The sequence below is a fragment of the Acomys minous genome (genome assembly GCF_964271855.1).
Source record: "Acomys minous genome assembly, chromosome: 9".
NCBI lineage: Eukaryota > Metazoa > Chordata > Mammalia > Rodentia > Muridae > Acomys > Acomys minous.
Genome location: NC_140490.1, coordinates 2,817,337 through 2,839,237, shown reverse-complemented (window position 1 = coordinate 2,839,237; position 21,901 = coordinate 2,817,337). Strand labels below are relative to the sequence as shown.

The window sequence follows — 21,901 nt, the reverse complement described above, 5'->3', positions numbered from 1 at the left end:
CCGGGACGAAGGAGCTGAGTCAGCATCTGGTAGTGGAACTGTTTCAGTTAGTGACACAGCTGTTTCTGTAAGAGGAGTTAGAGAAACCTTAACCGACTCCTTGGGACTTACTGAGATACTCATAGTAGATTATTTCTTACCACTAAACTCTTTGTGGTAAAACAAAGTGCTAAACTTTTGGAGAGGCTTGTTTAACATGGCTGAAACCTAGTGAAGCCCTGTCACAGTTAAAGCTGTTTCAAGTCCACTAGTGACTAGAGGGAAACCCAAAATCCAATTGAAGAAATCCGAAAAATACATAAAACTAGGTTGTTAGGAGCCAGGTCTTGACCTAACAGACTGAAGCTGACTGTGGTGGTGCAGGCTGTCACACCAGCTCTCAGGACACGCGTGGACGTGAAGGGCTATCTTCTACTCCATAGTGAGACCAGGCTAGCCTGGGCTCCAGTCACCCTACCTGAACAAACAAGAAAAACACAAGATTCTAACCCGAGAGATTGTTCATAGAAACAAATTTAATGTACCATGGAATGCGAAAGATTAGAACCATTATTAGTAGAGTGTCTAATTCTTCTACTTTTAAAAAATAAAAATAAATAAAAAGGACAGTGATCAGAATAATAGTACCATTATAATGACATCAAGTAGAAAGGCTACCGTCACCTTAGAGATGAAGCAGAGGCTTCAGGTGTGCGTGGTTCCACTAGAGCTGCTCACTCACTGATGGAAAGGACCCTAGGTCTCTGTCCACCCTTGGATTATTCTAACTTCATTTGACAGATGAAATAGGTGGACTATACAAAACACTTAGTAGAATAGTTACTTAAGCTGTTTTACCTTGTTAAAAAGACTGTCCAAGTTGTGTGAAGTTTGTTTTTGGTTTTTTGTTGTTGTTGTTGTGTGTGTGGTGGTTTTTTTTTTTTTTTTTTTTTTTTTTTTTTTTTGAGATAGGGTTTCTCTGTGTAGCCTCGGCTGTCCTGGAACTCGCGGAGATCCACCTGTCTCTGCCTCCCGAGCACTGGGATTAAAGGCGTGAGCCACCACGCCTGGTGTTATGTGTAGTATTAAGATCAACAATGTGCAAATATGTATCTGATTATAATAATAGAAGTGTCCAACTCCCTGTATTGTGAGAAATAGTGCACTTTGTCTGTTTTGATGTATGAGACAAAAATAATTTTACGTGATAAACAGCCTTATTCAGTATATATACATGTATTTAAGAATGAGCAGCACAGAGCAGACCTAACTCTTACTACCCAGATTCCTGACTACCAAGAAATGAAAACAAACTTTAGAAAAATACAATGCAAGAAAAGATTCAAGTCAAAAATATATTCCTTTGGTTAAAAATCATCCCTCTGTATGGTCATTTGTACTCTACAAGCATGTTCAGTAGCCATAGGCATCCACTCCCGTCACTACTCTTACATGCTACAGCGGTTTTTCGGTCTAGTAGTTGTGGAGCTCACTTGGTTGCAGCAAGAAAAACGAACTCTGGAACAGTAAAACCTTGTAGCATTAACCTCTTGATGGTGGTTTTTAGTTCGGCTGTCTCCGACACATGTACTTTTCCTCAGATACTGTATAGCCAAACCTTTTGTAGAAATCAACATTGTGTGGTAGACATTCAAGTGTGGTCTTGTAACAGTTCAGTTTCTTGCTTAGCAAAGTAAGAGTTGATAATAACCTGAAATTTTGAAGAGAGACGTGTGAATGAGTCTTGATGATACTGAATATTCAGTATAAGTTTAGCTCATGGCCTTTTCAATAATATTCAGATTATTAACATTGATAAAGCGTTTAAATTGCTGAATCATTTTTATTTTGTTTCAAACATGTTAGTAGCCTTCAGCCTGTTAATAAATAACCCCGTCTACACCGTCTCCTTATCATGGGAGGAGGAGCCCAAGTGTGGAGGTCACAGGACAGTTGGGTCGTTCTCTCCCGTACATGGATTCTGGGGATCAAACTGAGGGTCATACTGTAAGTGCAGACACCCTCTCAACCGTCTCGTCAACCTCTAAACCTGTGTTTGGGAGGCTGGAAATATGGCTCCAGTTAGGAGCACTGCAGCTTTGAGGCCAGGGTTCAATTCCTAGCACCCACATGGCTACTAACTCTGTATCTCCAGTTGCAGGTGATGTGTTGCCCTCTTCTGGCTTCCTGGCCTGCAGAGACACATGTGTGTGTCAGCTCACAACATTTATAACTGCTGTCCAGGGGCACCTGGTGACTACTGGTTTCTGATGGCACTGGGGACACAGGCAGTGCACAGATAAATATGGACGCAAAATGTCCACACATGTGAAATAACACTTTAAGAAGAATTCATAGCTGGGCGTGGTGGCCCATGCCTTTAATCCCAGCACTCAGGATGCAAAGGCAGGTGGTTTGCTGTGAGTTCGAGGCCAGCCTGATGTACAAAGCGAGTTCCAGGACAGCCAAGGCTACACAGAGAGACCCTGTCTCAAAACCAAAAAAAAAAAAAAAAAAAAAAAATTAAAAATAAAAAGTATTCATGTATGATCCTAGCTATAGTGACACACAGTTACGATCCCATTGTTTGAGAAGTGAGAACTGCCTCGAGTTCAGGCAAGAAACTGAGCTACACAGCATGTTCAGGACAAGCATAGGCTCAGAGTGAGAGCTTCAAAAAAAAAAAAAACCTCGGGCTGAGAAAGCAGCAGTGGTGGTGTGCTTACCAAGCATGCATTTAGGTTCAATCCCCAATACTGGGGTTGGGGAACCAAAGCAGAGGGAAAGGGGGAAAAAAAAACCCTAAAAACTTTCAAATTTGAAAACCATGGCCCATGTTATTTTTATGCAAGGTCTGACTAGCTGTGGTGACAGACCTGTAAAAGTACCTAAGAGGTGAAATGAAAGCAGGAGGATGTGGAATTAAGGTGGTCTTTTACTTTATAGCAACGTGAGACCTTACTCCAAAAACATCAAAATATCTTTGTTCCAAGGACTGGGGGTGTACCTGATTCTCCTACCTCATCTTCCTGTGTGCCAATTTCATAGCTATGTGGCTTTCATGTTTGAATAAAGAATAATTTATCATTCATGAAAAAGAAAACTGTCTTCTAAAATTTTAGGCATAATAGTAAAAACTGTTGTAGTTCAGATAGGCAAGTGTTCCAAACACGTAGGGTGCGACCTGAGACACGCCTGATGCTGACCTACTGAGTGCACTCATTAAAATTCAAAGGTTGTATTTAGACGTGCAAGTTCTACTTATTGGCAATAAACCTATGAAATATTAATATTAAGCATTCCCTTTGCTTTTTTTTTTTTTTTAAGATGTACTTATCATGTATACAGTGCTCTGCCTGCATGTGCACCTGTGGTCCAGAAGAGGGCATCGGATACTAGTATAGATGGTTGTGAGCCACCCGGTGGTTGCTGGGAATTAAACTCAGTACCTCTGGAAGAGCAGTCACTGCTCTTGTTTGTTTTTTTCGAGACAAGGTTTCTTTGTGATAGCCTTGACTGTCCTAGACTCTCTTTGTAGACCAGGCTGGCCTTGAAGTCAACAGTGATCGTCAGCCTCTGCCTCCCGACTGCTGGGATTAAAGGTGTGCGCCACCAGGCATGGCGCACACCTCTGAGCCGTCTCTCCGGCCCTTACTTTGTTTTTAATCTAACAGAGAAGCTGGGTACTCACTGTAACTTGCTCAAGTCTGAGAATGCTAGTATTAAAAGTTAGAGGTTATTTTCCATAAGCCAGGCCTGTTCTCAACCACTCGAGAGGCTGAGACAGGAGGATTTCTGTGAGTCTGAGGCCAGCGTCATATACAAATCAAGTTCCAAGAGAGCCAGGGCTAAAGAGAAGCCTTGTCTTTAAAAACAAAACAAAGTGGGGGGAGGGGAGCTGCTAGCAGCATAACTCCCGTGGTAGAACAACTTGCTTAGCATATTAGAGTCAAACACACACACACACACACACACACACACACACACACACACACAGTTTGATTACATGTTACTCTCAGTAAATATTTTCAATTCTCAAACTCTGAGGTAAAACTAACTATTGTATTTTGTTAAATTCAGTCTAAGATACAGAGAATGAGTTCAGAATTAATGAAGGTTAGAAATAACTTAAATCAGGAAAATGTTGGCAAGAATCCAAAGTGACAGACCACCCAGTTTGCCAGGGTTATGTGGGCTTGCTTACAGTTTGCCGAGCTGCTTCCCTCTGCACTCGTCACTGACGACAACATCTTCCACTCTTCCTCTCTGCAAACAATTACAATGGAACAGGATGAGCCTTCAGCCTGGTTTCCACTAAGCCACCATTGGTAATTAGTTACTTTTTTGTTGAGGAAATGGGAAAGCCAGCCGTGCCTTAAAAGTTTTTAGCTACATCCTCAACTTTCCCCGTGCTGTTTAAAGTAGAGCTCCAAATCCGAGTCACCATAATGTCACCTTGTCATAAACATAGTAGCTCCAACTTGTTGCTTAGTAGCAATTTACATCCAGCACATTTCTCAATTTCAAGTGCAGAAACCAAAACTCGTAACCAACAGAGTAATTTTGGTTCTCTGTCCCCTCCCTCCCTCCTTCCCCTCTCGCTCTCTCTTGAGACAGGGTTTCTCTGTATAGCCCTGGTTATCCTAGACTTAAAAGTTGTAGACCAGGCTGGCCTCAAACTCACAGCAATCTGCCTGTCTCTGCCTCCCTGAGTGCTGGGACTAAAGGTGTGTGCTCCGGAGTAATTTTTTTTTTTTTTGGGGTTTTTTTTTTTTGTTTTGTTTTTTTGAGACAGGGTTTCTCTATGTAGCCTTGACTGTCCTGAACTCACTTTGTAGACCAGGCTGGTCTCGAACTCACAGTGATCCACCTGCCTCTGCCTCCCGAGTGCTGGGATTAAAGGCGTGCGCCACCACGCCCAGCTTCCAGAGTAATTTCTAAACGCTCCTTTTTCCTGTATGCAGAAGGACAGTGAGCGTGTGTGTCTGAGTGTGTGAATGGCTCGGGGTGGTGTTGGAGTTCAGGCTACACTTGCGACAGTTCTCTCCCTCCACGACGTGGGTTCCAGGGCCAGGGTGAGCGGGCTTGGGGCAAACACTTTTTTACCCCTTGAGCCATCTGCTGGCTCCTCTATCTCACTGTCACTGGATTGTAACTTGCAGAAACCTCAGAAAAGTGTCTTCTGCTAAGGACTCCCTAAGAAGCAATGAACAATTGGGGGGAAATTGATTTTCCTAATGAAGCTTTCAAGTTAGTTTCATTAGAAAACATGTATCTGTGCACTTTCCTCACAGGCACTAATGTGAGCACATACCTTAGCACATGAGTGGATAAATTTATGTTCTATTATCAGAGTCGCTGTGGCAACAATTTGCCCTAGGGTCACATCTTCCACCACTGTGACGTAGTAATCCCCAGACTTCTTCATATGCTCAAAAGATTCTGTGGAGATTCAAGAGCGTTAGACGGTAGGCAACTGTACCTGACTGAATTCAAGAAAGCACCAGGCTTACCTGACTTCATCTTTGAAGCTAAAGCTATTTTGCCACAGTGTTTTAGTTTCTAGTCAGTGAAGTAGATTCAGGATAATCCATCCATCCTACGTTACTGTGTTGCTCTGGCTGTCCTGGAACAGCCTATTCTGTTGCTCTGTAGATCAGACTGGTCTTGAACTCACAGAGATCTGCCTATCACTGCCCCCTAAGCTCTGGGATTAAGGATGTGCACCACTACAACCAGCTAGTTTCTAATTCTAAAAATGCTACATTATTTAAAACATCAAGGAGTTGAAATACCAATAGTCAGCATTGAGTGGGCCACACCTTAAAGTCATGGTAGTACAGTATGGTACGGGATATGACCCAGGAGTAGAGTGCTGTCAGTCTGCTAGCAAGTAACACTCAAGAACTTTGTTTTGTTTTTAAATATGAACAAAGTATTACAGATTAAGTGGACATGCTGCCATGTCTGTGACTAATTAAAATGTCAGTATCTTCCTACTTAATTTACATTTATTCAAAATGAACACACACTAGGTACTCAAAAACAACAACTGTAGGGTGTTATTTGTTTTTGGTTTTTTTAGACAGGTCTCTGTAGCCCTGACTGTCCTGGACTCACTTTGTAGACCAGGCTGGCCTCAAATCAGAGATCCCCCTGTCTCCCAAGTGCTGGGATTAAAGGCGTAGGCCACCACTGCCCAGCCAAAAACTACATGTTTTTATAAGCATATCTACAATTCATAGCCTTAGTTTAAAAATATTTTGACAAAAGTTTTGTTTGTTTTTCTAATGTTTCATTATTACATATTTGTTCTTTTAGAAATAAGCTCTTTGTTTGCTATGAAAGCACCTGACAAAGATGAGAGATAAGGTCCCACTTAAGTACTTTTTCCAGAGTCATACAACAAAAGCAAAGCTATGTTCCCTCCAGTAATGTTTGGCACTTTATATAGCTGGGAAAAGCTACACTTTTTCATCTAATCTGATATGCATGCAGAGGAAAAGAAAAAGGAGCCAAGTTCTGTAACTCTCAGGTATTGTTTTTTCCTAAGTCTCACTCTATATAGATCTGAAGTAGGAAAAAAAAAATCCAATGAAGGAAAATAAACAGAACTATAGAGTATTACTCGTCATTCTCAGCCTGGCTGGAGAAGTACCTGCTAAAGGAAATGAACTAACAGGAGATGAGAAGGGCAGTGAGGGCACTGGCTAACCTAAGGCGGCTCCATGCTTTCCTGCCGGTAACTAGCCGTCATCTGGTTCTTTCTGGAAACCCATTTTCTCTTGTCTCAGAAGGGGGAGGGGACTGTTAGAATAACCTCAAAATTCAACATAAAAGAAAATCAATGATTAAGAACAAAAGAAGGCCGGTGTGATGGCACACGCCTTTAATCCCAGCAGAGGCAGGTGGATCTTTGAGTTCGAGGCCAGCCTGGTCTACAAAGCTAGACCAGGACGGCCAAGGCTACACAGAGAAACCCTGTCTTGAAAAAACAAACAAAAAACCAAAAAAAGAACAAAAATAGAGTAGGAGCCGGGCTGGCGGCGCTAGCCTGTAATCCTAGCACTCAGGAGGCAGGAGGTGAGCCCAGGACAGCCAGGGCTACACAGAGAAACCCTGTCTCAAAACAACCACCACCCCAAAACAGAATAGGAACATAAACTTTAATTTGGTAATGAAGTTTCTGTGCTCAGCATAACCACACAGGTTATACTACAACAAAGGGAAAATAACTGTGAACACTAAGTTACTGTGTAGTGAGGTGGCTAGTTCATGACTTCCAGCTATTTGAGTTCTCAACAGTTGTATGTGATCAGAGCAGGTACCCGTGGTACTTACTCATGAACTGCTCAGGGCTGACGACACCAGTCTCCGTCAACTGACCCAGTACCTTAAAAAAACCTAGTTTAAAACATTTCAAGTCAGAAGAAACGAAAAAGAAAGATTAAAATGTGGAAAGCAGAAAAATGTTCACTGAGTAGGTTAAAGGAAATTACTTTTTCACAACTCCACAATTATGTTTCATTATCATCTTTAAACAAAACAAGCCAATCCCCAGCAGATTCTGTTGTGTGCATTCATTGTACATCGTCCTGTATACATAAGACATTTTTCATACAAGTATTGCCATATTTTAAATCTTTAAACTGCAGTCTACTCTTTTTATAATCAGAATAGCAAATGACAGCCTTCAACATTTCCTGCATACACTTTTCAGGTAGCGCAGACCCCATATCAGTAATTATAGAACCAGTATGTATATTAAGTGCTGTTTAAGTTTATGTAAGGGGTATCACATTTTCCTAATACATGTTTAAGGAGCAAGAGTCTCACCTCCACCAGATGCATAGAACACTGTTGAGATAAGTTGTTTGAGTTTCTAATTTCACCAATGTTAATGCTGCCAGGCATGATGACACAGACCTTTAAAAGTCCCAGCACTAAGGAGGCAGGTGGATCTCTGTGAGTTCCAGGACAGCCAACGCTACAAAGATCCTGTCTCAAACACACTAGCTGCTAACCTGCATTTAGAACTTTGAGTCGTTTTGGTTTTTTGTTTTGTTTTTCGAGACAATGTCTCTCTGTGTTAGCCTTGGCTGTCCTGGACTCACTTGGTAGACCAGGCTGGCCTCGAACTCACAGCGACCCGCCTGCCTCTGCCTCCCGAGTGCTGGGATTACAGGCGTGGCCACCACGCCCAGCTAGAACTTTGAGTCTTAGTTTTTCTACATGCAGTAATTCTGACCAGTTATTTTCTTCAAATACCTAGAAGAATATAGTGAGGTAAAATGTTGATTTTTATTATCAAAGTTTCAGAAAATTATTTTGGATATTAAAAAATTACATTGGACTAAATAAAATCCCTTCAATTTTTCCAAGGACCGTTATTTCTGCCTGTCTAACTTCTTGGAGGAAACTCTCCCGTGTGTTTACATTGGAACTTCATTTTTGTTTTAGAGACATCCTTTTAGAAGGAGTACTGTTGTGTTTAAGTGCATCATAGTAATATTTGGTTGGCCCTAGTACATGCCTGTTACAGTTGGGTGCTGCAGTCACCAAGTACAGAAATCAAGTGCTATTGTAAGTCAGCATCAGGCTTATGAAGAAAGCAACTTTTTTTGCTGCTGTTGTTATGTTTTTCAAAACAGGGTTTCTCTGTGTAGCCCTGGCTGTCCTGGACTCGCTTTGTAGACCAGGCTGGCCTCGAATTCAGCGATCTGCCTGCCTCTGCCTCCCGAGTGCTGGGATTAAAGGCGTGCGTCACCACGCCCAGCCCAAAAGCAACAAATTCTAGCCAGGGTTTGCAAGCTAAAGTTGGGCTCATACCTTTATTCAAGTCGGCAGTACAAAGAGGCCGCAAAACCAAGCCTTCTCCAGGATGCGTTGGGGAAATGGCTGGAGAAAACGTGACTGTATTTTCACTCCAGTCGACATCTCTGAGCAGGCTTGGGTCAAACATAGGCGTTTCATCAGGTTTCATCTTTCCAGTAAAGCCTAAAAGTAAAAGTTTAAAAGTTGATAGGCCTTATTTATTAATAAAAGAAAAAATGTGCTTCATGTGAAACTTAATTTCAACATTTGAGCTATTTTACTTTAGCTACGTACAACCTCTAACTGTAAACATTTTTACTAACAGATGGAGGTTGTGTTGAGTGGTAAAATTAACAAGTTAAACAAAAATAAAACTTTAAAATGACATTCTCTAGCAGGGTATGGAGAGGTCTTGTCCTTGTGGGCTGGTGGTACCAGCTGTACCCTGACACCTGTGGGTACTCGTGTTACAGTCATAACCGTGCACTTCAGTAGCGGGCTCAGAAATGACTTGGTGTCCCCATCACTGAAGGCTCAGAAATGACTTGGTGTCCCTGTCACTGAAGGCTCAGAAATGGTTTGGTGCCCACGTCACTGAAGGCTCAACCGAACCTGAACACGTGAACGTAGCGTGCTTGCTTTGTATGACCCACAGACAAGACATCTGGGCTTTCGCAGATTACGTCACTATTCTCAGCATTCACAGTAGTATTTGATCTTAGCTACGAGAGAGACTGGTTTTGTTTTCATGGCAGGTTTTCTAAAAACCCATGTTAGCTGCTTCTAAGCAGTCTTGTTTTCATGCTGTGCACCAGACATGGTGGTGATCCCAGAACTTGAGGCACCCAGGGAAGACGTGTTTTAGGCCAGCCTGGGTTACACTGTGGAATACTGTCTTAAAACACACATATGATCAATGTGATAGGAAGCCCTATCTCAAAAAAAAAAAAAAAGTTTAAGTCATAAATAATTTAAACCCATTACTAGTAGTTTTTAGTTTCCTGTACATTTCTTTAACTAGATGGTCCTCTTCTGTGACTGATCATAGCCTATGTTCTACTGGTTAGTTCCACAAGCAATAAAAGACGTGTCGTGATTCGTCCCTACCTTACAGACTAGAAGTAGACAAAGGAACTGGCTCAAGGCTCCAGGCCAACGAGGATAACAAGGCAGCGTGGCTTAACACTCTGAAATTCTAGCAATTTCTTAATAGTGAGCACTGCATTTTCATTGTGCACGTTACCACAGGTCACATCATTGATTCTGCTAGGCAGAATGACGTCATCTCTTTAACTACTAAGCTAATTTAGCTGAATCCCTATACTTGATTGTTGTATGAAAGTTAAAAAATTAAAACACCACTTGGAATCTCAATTTTGGAAATGAGAATATCAGACTAATCAAAAATGTATAAAAACATTCTGGGTAGAAATAAGAACCCATTTTCCAGGTACCAAGAAAAGACTATCATGTTGCTTTAATGAACTGTTTACAAAACAGGCAGCTACATTTGGGTTCACCTGAACCCACTCTTCAAACAGTAACACCTATTTTCCCAACTAGGATGTTCGGAAAGGGCAAGCAAGATGTGACGGATATGAAATCCTTAAAGGCTTTTAAAGAACTCATGGGGTATAAATAATCAGTTCACAAGAGAACCCTGAAGGGTTCCCAGATGGAGCTGCACCTTCACTAACCTGCAGAGCTTCCAGGGAACCACACACGTGGAGATTTTCAGGGGAAGGGGCCTGCCCAGGGAAGGCCGGAGAGCTGTGCCCCTTCCCCCACCGCCCCCCTTTACCCATTGCTAACTAGGCTAGTCTACAACCCACGCTGAAACAGCCGTTTTAGATAAGCCATCCTCTGGCAAAGGTCAGAACTCAAGGGGCAAGCAGAAAAAAGGCCACCTGTGATTGGTATGTTCCACTGGTCAGCCACCCATGTCCGAGAGTATGAGGAAGTGCATTATTCACAAGGAAGCCACATACATAATGAAGGAAAAAAGAACTAAACGAATAAAGGATCATCACTTTCTAGGAGCAGGGTTTTATGTGGCTTGGATTGGCCTCTTTCTACTTTATGTGTACATTTATGTGGGTATGTTTGCATGTATGTGTACACGTGTGCACCTTGAGTTGTGGAGACCCCAGGTTGACATCAAGTGTCTTCCTTGATCACGCTACACTTTATATACTGAAAGCAGTTTCGCCCCAAACCCTAAGCTCACTTTCTAGGTTTGTATGAACAGCCAGTTTACTCAAAGGACTTGTCTGTCTCCTGATGGTGGGTTACAAGTGGACCACCAAGCCACCTTACTCCTTTACATGGGTCTGCCCTCGGCCTTGCACTGCCACCTCCCAAGCCTACCCTCAGCTCTGGATTCTCCTGTGTCCCTGTCCCCATGCTGAGTACAGGTGTGTCCTCCCCGCCTGCCACACTGGACTCCTTAAGCAACTTTAGATAAGTTTCTAGCATTAATTACTAAACAGACGAGGACAGGCATCTGTCTGGCTAAACACAAAGGATCTAATTAAGAGTCTTTTAAAATAATATTTATAAAACCAAAAGGGAACAAGCCTACCTTCCTAGTCATAAAGATATGATTTATGGTGCTGACAGAGGTCATGCCTCATTACAAGCTAATAAAAATTTAGGCGAGGTGGCAGAAACCTGTGATCCAGTGCTAGGCAGGCCAAGGCACAAACAAGGCCAGCAGGCCACCCAGTCAGTCACATCTATCACACACACACCCACACACAAACTAATTATGGAAATAAGGTCCACCCCACCCACTGCACCCCCACCCCACACTGGATGCGTCAAGTTCAAGGCCAGGCCCAGCTACCCAGGCTCTGTCTTTCAAAGCAATCCTTCCTTCTGCAGCACTTAAAGGTCATCACCAGCAACTTTCTAAAAGTTCAGTTATGTGACTAGAATATGTGAAACGTAAATGTTTAACTCAAGGCACCTTTCCCCATCCTGTGGGTTTAACTGCTAAATTAGCATCTGCCTACAAGGCATGTGTGTTGCCCAGGCCCCAAGCCCAGGAAACCTCTAGTCAGTGAATAATGAATGAGGTATATCCAGCAATCACATTGAAGAACATATAAGCCATACACCAAGTTTGGTTTTCCAGCCTCTTAAAGAGATGGGATACACATGGGGATGCAGCTGCTTCTCGAAAAACAAGGAAGCAACAAGTAGGGAAATTTTCTACACATGATCTCCAGCCAAATCAAAATTGCTGTGTTAGGTGACAGGTAGGTAGCTAGATAGAAGTGTAACTTGATCTACACCGTCTGACTATCCCCAGTCTAGTTGGATAGTTGGAACGCGGAGCTCCCAAGGTTAGACTACTAAAGGTAATAATGCAAGATCAAATGAGTGGCCTGTGATAAGGAGCCTCTCATTTTCCCGCTGAGCTCTACAGGCAAAAAAAAAAAAAAAAAAAGTCAGCAGATGACAATATTTGCATCATGATATCCGTTTCAACTGTACGAATCCTGCCTTTAAAATATAAGAATTTCTTGAGACCCCACACTTGGATTAATTCGGGGCAGTTATCCCGACAGTCGACATTTCATGTTTGCCTTACATAAACATACAATAGAAATCACACAGTCGGCGTTTCTAGGGACTCAGGTTCCAGGTCCCCTCACCCCAGGTTTTATACATTCTGCGCAGGTGGGGCTCTTTAGAGGCAGAGCGCGCCTTCAGCGCCTCTGACCGCTGGACCGGTGAAAGGAAAGCCAAGGTTCCCGCCCTTTCACGGAGACCCCAGCAGACAGCATGAGGACCGTCCCACGCTCACGGACACTGTGGTCCCTAGGCCCTCCAAGGCTCTGGACGAGCGGACCACCGGGCACCATGTTCAGCTGCCCTGCTCCTGGGCAGGGGCGTCCGGGCCTCCGCGATCCGCAGCCTCCCGGTGATCACGCCCGCCCGGCCTCGCGTCCCAGCCCCAGGCCGCCTCACCGCGCCACCGCACCCGAGCAGTCCACGCTCCCCTACCGGCGCGTCAGTCTCCCGGCCGGTCACAGCGCCGCATCCGGATCCGGCTGCAGCTCCAGCCCCACCTCCTCCTGCACCCCCAGCGCCGCAGCCGGAACCGCCGGGCCTAACGTGGCCAGGCCAACGCCTCCGCCCTGCCCCGCCCTCCAGCACCGCTGCGCACGCGGGGGCCCAGCCACGCACGCCGCCCCGGGGCTCCGGAGGGCAAGCGGAGCTCGGAGGGGCGGGGCTTCGGGAAGGGCGGGGCTCCGGGGAACAAACGGGATGGGGCGGGGCGGGGCGGGGCTTCTGGAACCTCTAGGTAACTCCAGGACACAGGGCAAGGACCAGGGGCAAGGCTTGCTTCACCAGTTTACCTTCCAGGCGTGGCTCTTGCTCGCTGGCCCCATGTGCCACTGCCATTCTCATGCCTTACCTGAAAATAAATTCGTAGGAGTGTAAGCAGGGTATTGCCATGACGAGGGTGGGTCTCTGATTCTCGGAGCTCTAAGGCCCCTTACTTAATCAGGACTTGAGTTACTCGCTGGTGATTATGGCCTCTGACTCCCAAATGTCTGAGACACGGCTGTGTTCCTGTCTTCTAGAAACTCAGCTGGAGCCACTCATCTTCCTCCGTCTGAACTGTTCTTTTAGTTCTCCTCCTTTCTCTTGCTTTCCCTCTGTCTGTCTTTCTTTCTTCCTTTCTTGTTTTGTTCTGTTTTTGAGGCAGGGTTTCTCAGTGGCCTTAGCTGTCCTAGACTCACTTTGTAGACCAGGCTGGTCTCCAACTCAGAGAGATCTACCTGCCTCTGCTTCTGCCTCTGCCTCTCAGAGCCTGCCCCCTCTCTTAGGAAAAAAGAAAAGAAAAGAAAAGAAATAGCTGGCATGGGGGTGCACGCCTTTCAATCCAGCACTAGAGAGGCAGAGGCATTGAGAATCTCTGTGAGTTTGAGGCCAGCCTGCTCTATGTCATGAGTTCCAAGACATGAGAGGAAATGTCTTGAACATACCAACAGACCACTTCAGGTATTTAAGTTTTTAAATTGCTCACCACATTATATTGCTTATTTTAAAACTTGAAACATTAAAGAAATACAGAATAAAAAGTAATCTCTCCGTATAACTCCACCTGCAGACTTAAGATTATGTTAATAGCTTGGTAGACATTTCTTCAGATTGCTTGAGTTTCCATTTAGCTTGTGAACAAATTTGTTTAGGTGGCATAGCTTCCTTATCTGGTGAGGTATCTGGCGCCTCATCTGACACTGTGAGGGCTTAATAAAATAGTACATGTGAAACATTTAACGTATCTCCTGGCCTGTAATATGTGCTTAAAATGCTAGTGTTTGTACATGTATTTGTGTGTGCACAGAATAAACTACAGTATGGTAAAACAACAAACATCTACCCAAATTCCAGTGCAACAAAACTTTGTTTCTTCAACTAACTGCACTTCTTTCCCAGAATGGCAGCATAATTTCTCCACGCAACACCACAGGGGCCCAGGCCACCCAGGCATTAAAAAGACTTTGAAATACATGATGTCTTTAATGAAAAGAGGCTAGAAAAACTGCAGGCAGACTTTTGCTGATTTAACCCAAGGTTAATGTTCCCCTCACGATTGACTGGCCATAAGTAGTAACTACAGCCTTGCCTAAAACTACTAGCTTGCTGCCGAATGCATAGCTTGCCGCGTCTTTTACAATCAATCCCCTGCCTCCTTTACTCAGGATGATACAATACATGTAAACTGTGTGCCAAGGTTTCTCATTTTTTTCCAAACTCGCAACACACCATGGACATGAGGCCGTTTACCCTGCGGCTACTTGTGGAGTTCTCTCTCCCTGTAGTCAAGTGTCACTGGGATAATGTAAAAAAATAAAAATAAAAAAAATAAATAGCTAAGGTTTTTCTTCATAGGCTTTGTTTGACTGTGAAAAGATCAGAAACAGAACACTTTCTAAGTTATTTTCTATTAGGAGGTGATAAATGTTTTAGTTTTTTTTAAAAAAATAATAAGAAAAGGCCAGTTGTAGGAGTGCACACCTCTAATCCCAGCACTAAGGAGGCAGAAGCAGGTGGACCTCTGTGAGTTCAAGACCAGCCTGGTCTACAAAATGAGTTCCAGGACATCCTGGGCTACATAGAGAGACTCTGTCATGAAAAACCAAAATAAATAAATAAATAAATAACATCTATAAAATGTTATCTTTTTGTTGTTTTTCCAAGACAAGATTTCCCTTGTATTCCTGGCTGTCCTGGGACTCGTTTTATAGACCAGGCTGGCCTCATACTCTGAGATCTGCCTGCATCTGTCTCCCATGCATGCTGGGACTAAAGCCCAGCTAAACCTCTCTGATTTTTTTAATCAGCTGATCTCCCCAGAAACAATACTTTGTTTGTTTCTCTAATTCTTACTAGCTGGCATCCACTCTTGCTGCTTTTCAGAACATACTTATTATATATATATGCTGGAATTAGCTTTCGAATTATTATGTATATATGTGTTTGTTTGGTTGGTTTTGTTTTGTGGCAGGGTTTCTCTGTGTAGCCTTGGCTGTCCCAGACTTGCTTTGTAGACCAGGCTGGCCTCAAACTAACAAAGATCTGCCTGCCTCTGCATCTCTGAGTGCTGGGATTACAGGTATGCACCACCACACCCAGCTATTTGCTATATTCTTAATCCACTTTTTAAAAAATGGTATATTTCTATAATATCCTTTAAAGTGGTTAAATATATGGGGCTGGAGAGATGGCTCAGTGGTTAAGAGCACTGTCTGCTCTCCCGAAGGTCCTGAGTTCAATTCCCATCAACCACATGATGGCTCACACCCAACTATAGTGGGATCTGGTGCCCTCTTCTGGCATGCAGGTGTACATGCATATAGGTCATTCATACACTAATAAATCTTTTAAAAAATAAAAATAAAAAATAAAGTGGTTCAATATATAATGAATTCTCTATAAAAATATAGAGAAGTTAAACTGTATTGATTGTTTTGCTTATTTATCTTTATTTCATGTGTATGACCGTTCTGCCTGCCAGCATGTCCATGGTGCATGGCATGCCTGGTCCCTACAGAAGCCAGAGGAGGGCCTGGGTCCCCTGGGACTGGAGTTACAGATGGTTGTGAGCTGCCATGTCATGCTGGGAGTTGAACCTGAGTCCTTTGGAAGAACAGCCAGTGCTCCTAGCTGCTGAGCTATCTCTCCAGCCCCTTGATGACTTTGTTGCAAATATTCATGTCTTCTAATTATTTTGGTTGTTTGGGTTTATTTTGTTTTGTTGGTTTTTCCAGACAACGTTTCTCTGTTTAGCCCTGGCTGTCCTGCAACTGACTTGGTAGAGCAGGCTGGCCTTAAACTCAGAGATCCACCTACCTCTGTCTCTGCCTCTCAAGTGCTGGGATTAAAGGTGTACGCTACCACTTGGCTTCTACTCTGTTTGTTTTAAGTAAGGACTTGCTGCTGGTTGTTGGTAGTGCACACTTTTAATCCCAGCACTTGGGAGGCAGAGACAGGCAGATCTCCAGGTTTGAGGCCAGTCTGGTCTACATAGTGATTGCCAAGACAGCAAGGGCTACACAAAGAAACCCTGTCTTGAAAGACCAAAACCGAAAAATAATAAATAAATAAATAAATAAATAAATAAATAAATAATATAGCTCTGACTGCTCTGGAGCTTGCTATTTAGCCCAGGCTGGTCCTGGGATCACAGTCATATGCCACCATGCCTGACTTCATTTCAGAAACTCATACCAAGCTGAGTCCCCCCCCTCGTGTGTGTGTGTGTGTGTGTGTGTGTGTGTATGTGTGTGTGTGTGTGTGTTGCATGTGACTATGCACAGGTGTCTCTATGTACAGAGAGCATGGGTTGACAGCAGATGTCTTACTCAATGACCTCTACCTTATTTTTTGAGACAGGGTCTCACTGGACCTGGAACTCAGTGATTGGATAGGCCAGTGGGCTCTGAGGACCCACCTGGTTCTGCCTCCCAGCCCTGGATTCCAGATGCTCATTGCCATGCATGGTTCCTTCAGTGGGTGCTAGGGATCCACACTTGGGTCCTCCTGCTGAGTCTGATAAGACTTTACTGTGTAGCTGGGCGTGGTGGTGCACACCTTTAACTGCAGCACTTGGGAGGCAGAGGCAGGCGGATCACTATGAGTTTGAGGCCAGCCTGGTCTACAAAGCAAGTCCAGAACAGCCAAGGCTACACAAGGAAACCCTGTCTCAACCATCCCCCCTAAAAAAGAATACATTTATATGCTGTGTGGTGGTGTTGCAAGCCTTTAATCCCAGTACTTAGGAGGCAGAGGAAGGTAGATCTCTGAGTTTGAGGGCAGCTGGGTCTACAAAGAGTGTTCCAGGACAGCCAGGGCTACACGAAGAAACCCTGTCTCGAAAAACATGTGTGTATGTGTGTGTTTGTGTGTGTGTAATACATACATACATACATACATACATACATACACACACATTTATATTTTTTATTTATTGTTTTTATTAATTTATTCTTGTTAAACACATTTATATTTATAAGCAGTGAGTTATAAGCCGGGCAGTGGTGGCGCACGCCTTTAATCCCAACACTCAGGAGACAGAGGCAGGTGGATTGCTGTGAGTTTGAGACCAGCCTGGTCTACAAAGTGAGTCCAGGACAGTCAAGGCTACATAGAGAAACCCTGTCTCAAAAAACCCAAAAAACCAAAACAAACAAAACATAAACACAAGGGGTTTAAACAGCTGCTTCCTTGAGGTGATCTCTCAAGTTATTGGACACTTTGAACAGAAAACTCTCTTACTCACGTATTTATGATTCTTCTACTTAAAAATCTTTCTTTTATTATTTGATTTCTGTCGTCATAGAAATCAGCTATATCACACAAACATTTTGGTAACGTCCATCATGTTTTGGCTAAAATGACTAAGAGTCTCAAAAGCCAGATGCTGATGACTGAGGGAGAGAATGAAGTCAGCCTGGGCAGAGCCCCAAGCGTTCGCTCAGCTCTCGTGGGGCTATCCTGTGGAGACGCCCCAGATGCACAAGGAGTGTCACAGAAAGAGCATTCCTTTAGAGTGCCTCAGTGCTCAAGGGAAATGGTGACAAGCTGGTCACTTAATGAGGAAGAACTCTTGTCACAGACATGTATGTCACCCGTTAGTTACTCAACAAAAACACTCTTCTTGCTGAGGCGCATGGATGTGGGCCTGGCTCCGTCCCCAGCATGACGGGGGTGGAGAATGTGAGAGTGATACAGACAGGTTGAACTTCATGACGTCAGTAACACTAAAATCCTGTTCTGTTTTCATTACACAGTTTACCCTAGTTAGGATCTGTTTGTATGAGGAAGGAACAGTTACTGCACAGAGCCACCATCTGGCTGTGGGCCGTTTTAGGGTTGAGGACTGGATGGTTTTCATTGGCAGGATAGACTTTGATGTCAAACAGAGGAAACAGATGACCTCATGGTGGTCAAAGGTCATTCAAACTCCCTTGAGAAGAAAAGCAGTTTCTGCCTCTGAACCTCACTTTGCCCCCTCATTTGAAACATGGAGATAAAGCCTATCTTCTGTATTTACCAGCAGATTCACAAGAACACAGATCTAGTCTTTCTAAGCTTGAGCCAAAGGAGAAAACACAGACTAATAAAGGAAGCCTGCGGGTTCTCTTGGGTGGAAAGCTCAATTTCTGAAGCTCCTCCCAGGGGGACTCTCTTCCTTGTCTACATGAGATTCCTAGCACTGCCCTGCAGCCATCTCTCTTCAGCCATCTTTCATCCTATGGTGCAAAAGCTGACTCGAGAAGCTAACTGTCCTAGGAGAGGCGCTATCATGACATAGCCCAAGTTGGTCTCAGATTCCCTGTGTAGCCCAGGACAACCTCATACTAAAGATTTTTTTTTTTTTTTTTTTTTTGGCTTTTCTAGACAGGGTTACTCTGTGTATCCTTGGCTGTCCTAGACTTGCTTTGTAGACCAGGCTAGCCTCAAACTCACAGCGATCCGCCTGCCTCTGCCTCCCGAGTGCTGTGATTATAGGTGTGCACCACCATACCCGGCTCCAACTAGCTCTTATAATGTAAATTAATCCGTTTATACTAATCTATGTTCTGCCAGTCTCTTAGTCTCGGCACCTGCTTTTTTCCCTCCACATCTGGCTGGAAAGTCCCCCACCCGAGATTCTTTCCCAGAGTTCTCCTCTCTGCCCTGATGTCCCACCTTCCTCTCCTGTCTGAACTATTGGATGTTCAGCTCTTTACTAAACCAATCCGACGGTGTTGGAGGGAGGTGTACAAAACCTGGTGCAGCCGTAAGAATAACAATACCAAAGTCCTGCCTGTGATCAGCTCTGGGCTGGCACAGAAATCAGCATTTGGATAATGCGAAGACAAGCTGTACACAATGCACAAAGATTATCCCAGCGGGCCCCCCTTTTAGCCCAGCAAAAGCTCTTTCTCTAACAGCGATAAGCTATATACAATAACAACAATTATGAAAACTACCAGGTAAGAATTACGTTTACCATCTCCAGTCCATTTGTATTTGGTGTCCTCAGAGAAAGTGCTCAACAACCTATCCTATTTTAGTGAGTCCAAAGGTTTGTACCTAAATCACTTTATATCAAAACCTGCCTTAACAACCTAAAAACATCTTTTAGACCTTAAATTATTTTCTAAAATCCTAAACAACTTAAGCATATATGTGATACTATAACTATCTAGTCTTCAGCCCCATCAGAGAAGGATAAACATTACCTGAGTAAACAGGAAGTGTAGAGCAAGCAGCTTCCAAAACTAGAGAAATGACAGAGACAGCTGGCTGCCTGGACAGTCACCCAAGGTTCCTCGGCAATGTTGGAGCACCTGTCTTCAGCCTACAGGTCCAGAATATCTCACACTTTGTGTGAAGCAGGAAATTTGACGGTCTCGCCTACCTTGTCTTGACAAAGCTCAGCAGTCGACTTCCTCCACTTCCTGCTCATCCACAGCGTGGACAGCAGCTGAGGCGAGGCTAGCTTTGCCACATTCAAGCAAACACCATATGGAGGGTCTTCTACGCCCATCATCTTCTTGGAAGTAGAACAGGGGAGCTGCCAGGAGCTGATATGCCTTTATATTAATAAAACATGTCTAGGTGCCGTATTCTGTAGATCTCTGAAGTGTTTGAAGAACACCTATCTATTTCAGTATATCTAAATAAATACACATTGTTTGTTTCTGGCTATTTACTATCTGATTAAATTTGAAAGCATCTACAGGAGGCTAAATAAAACTTATTTCTGTAATTAACTAATCTAGTACCTAACATGACCACAAGTTTGATTGTCTGACTACTAACTTGCATTTCTTAATTATTCTAAACAGTTTGCAAAAGTAACTTTCGAGGACTAGAACTTTACATTTGTAAATAAGTCGCATGGGCCCAATGCTTTAAACAAGAGTTAAAACATATATACAGTATGCTGTAACAAAATATAACCTTAAATTTGTATTGATACACAAAAATCTATACCAATGTAAAATATTTGAGTCTTGTTGCTTTCTAGTGTAAAAGTAGATTCAATAATTTACGCTCCTATCCTGTCATTCCTAGCTCCTCCCTTTCCACTAACACTAGATAGGAGAGAAAGAAGGATAAAGGAAAGAAAAAGAGAGAAAGATCCCTGAATCCAGTCTCCTTTACTTAGTTCCTCCCTGGCCAAGACTATTAACAACTTGTGACTAATCCCCCTAAATGACAACAAACATCCACCACCAACCTAACAACCAAAAACAGCCCATCCTGCCTCTTGGGAAGGGGGGGGTGGCGGCGGTGTTCTCTTAAAATTGCTTCCTGCTGTCTGGGGGTGACAGCGCTTCTGGGGACCCTAAGAAAATTGGGATATTGGCCAAGACTTAAAAGAGTTAGCTTTAACATTGTTGTCCAGTCTCTGTGAGATGGGAAAGTCGGAGAGGCTGGGCCATCTTAGCTAGCAGTACTGAAGTTGTCCTGGATGCAGATTTTTGAGGAAACTGCAACTAAGGCAGTCTGTGAGGCTGGGTCACCTGGGATACTTGTCTTCCCTGGCATCTGGTTCTTTGGCTCTGAACACACACAGACTTCTAAAGGTAATCTACACTACTACACTAATACGTGTATGAAATGTGTGGTGTGCACAAGTCAGCTAAAGATGATTCTCTCCTCCTTGAGCAGGCACAGTCATCAAACTTTACAAGTCCATTTGAACTGTGTAACCAAATTGTCATATAAATCTCCATCCACGTTCTACAAAAGGATGGCATATAACCAGGCGTGGTGGCGCACGCCTTTAATCCCAGCACTCGGAAGGCAGAGGCAGGCGGGTCGCTGTGAGTTCGAGGACAGCCTGGTCTACAAAGCAGAGTATAGGACAGCCAAGGCTAACACAGAGAGATTCTGTCTCAAAAAAACAAAACAAAAACAAACCAAAACAACAAAAAAAAGGATGGCATATAATTGTAAGTCATGAAGATTCTGTAACTAACAGGTTTTATTGGCTACACATAGCTATTCACGTCTCAGCCAGTCTCAGAGCTATTTCTGTAGGCTTCTAACCTTTCCCAAACCTACTTTATTTGGGTTCTTTAATGTTTATACCTCCCTTCCAATGCACCTACCCTAGATAGGAGAGAAAAGAGGTTAATGCGAACAGGAGAAGTAGAGCTTTTAGACTCACTTCCTTGGAGCAATTCCACTGATGTAGTCAGCAAGAGTCCAGCAGAAACACCAAAGCAGCAATTCAGCAAAAGGGAGTGCAAGCGCAGTGTGGGCCCTTGTCTGCAGGTGGGGAGCTGCTCCCTCCTTAGTGCTCAGTGCTGGGACTTAGGTGAGCGGACCCTCCTGCTGATAACAACCCAGCAGACCCAAATGTGTTTAAAAAAAGATAGTTCCTTACAGACTCTAACCCACACAAAAGGGGTCAAAAGCTAGCTCTTTGAAGAAAAACATATCAAAGGTGCCCTGGAGACAAGCCCGGGAAGTGTCCTGGGAGTGTCTCCTGCTATTCAGGTATGCTTGGTTTAAAAACTCAGATTTTGGAGGGTTTGGGGAACGCACTCCCCATTTCTCTCTCCAGAGTTCTCTGTCTTTGTCTTTC

General features: G+C 43.7%; 1 protein-coding gene across 5 annotated transcripts; it reads right to left on the bottom strand.

Annotated features, from left to right (window-relative positions):
• Positions 1-495: 495 nt before the first annotated feature.
• Positions 496-19,883, bottom strand: GNPNAT1 (glucosamine-phosphate N-acetyltransferase 1). 5 transcript variants are annotated; one of them, XM_084795857.1, is made up of 7 exons: positions 19,721-19,857; positions 13,161-13,219; positions 8,809-8,976; positions 7,321-7,383; positions 5,294-5,421; positions 4,184-4,245; positions 496-1,690 (listed from the first exon to the last, which is right to left on the bottom strand). In XM_084795857.1, exons 2-7 carry the CDS (start codon positions 13,210-13,212, stop codon positions 1,543-1,545), a joined length of 621 nt encoding a protein of 206 aa, XP_084651983.1. In that variant the 5' UTR covers positions 13,213-13,219; positions 19,721-19,857; the 3' UTR covers positions 496-1,542. The 5 variants fall into 5 exon arrangements, with proteins under 5 accessions (XP_084651983.1, XP_084651984.1, XP_084651987.1 ...); XM_084795858.1 differs by lacking the exon at positions 7,321-7,383 and having other exon boundaries at positions 19,721-19,883; XM_084795861.1 differs by lacking the exons at positions 13,161-13,219; positions 19,721-19,857 and adding an exon at positions 12,782-13,017.
• Positions 19,884-21,901: the final 2,018 nt, after the last annotated feature.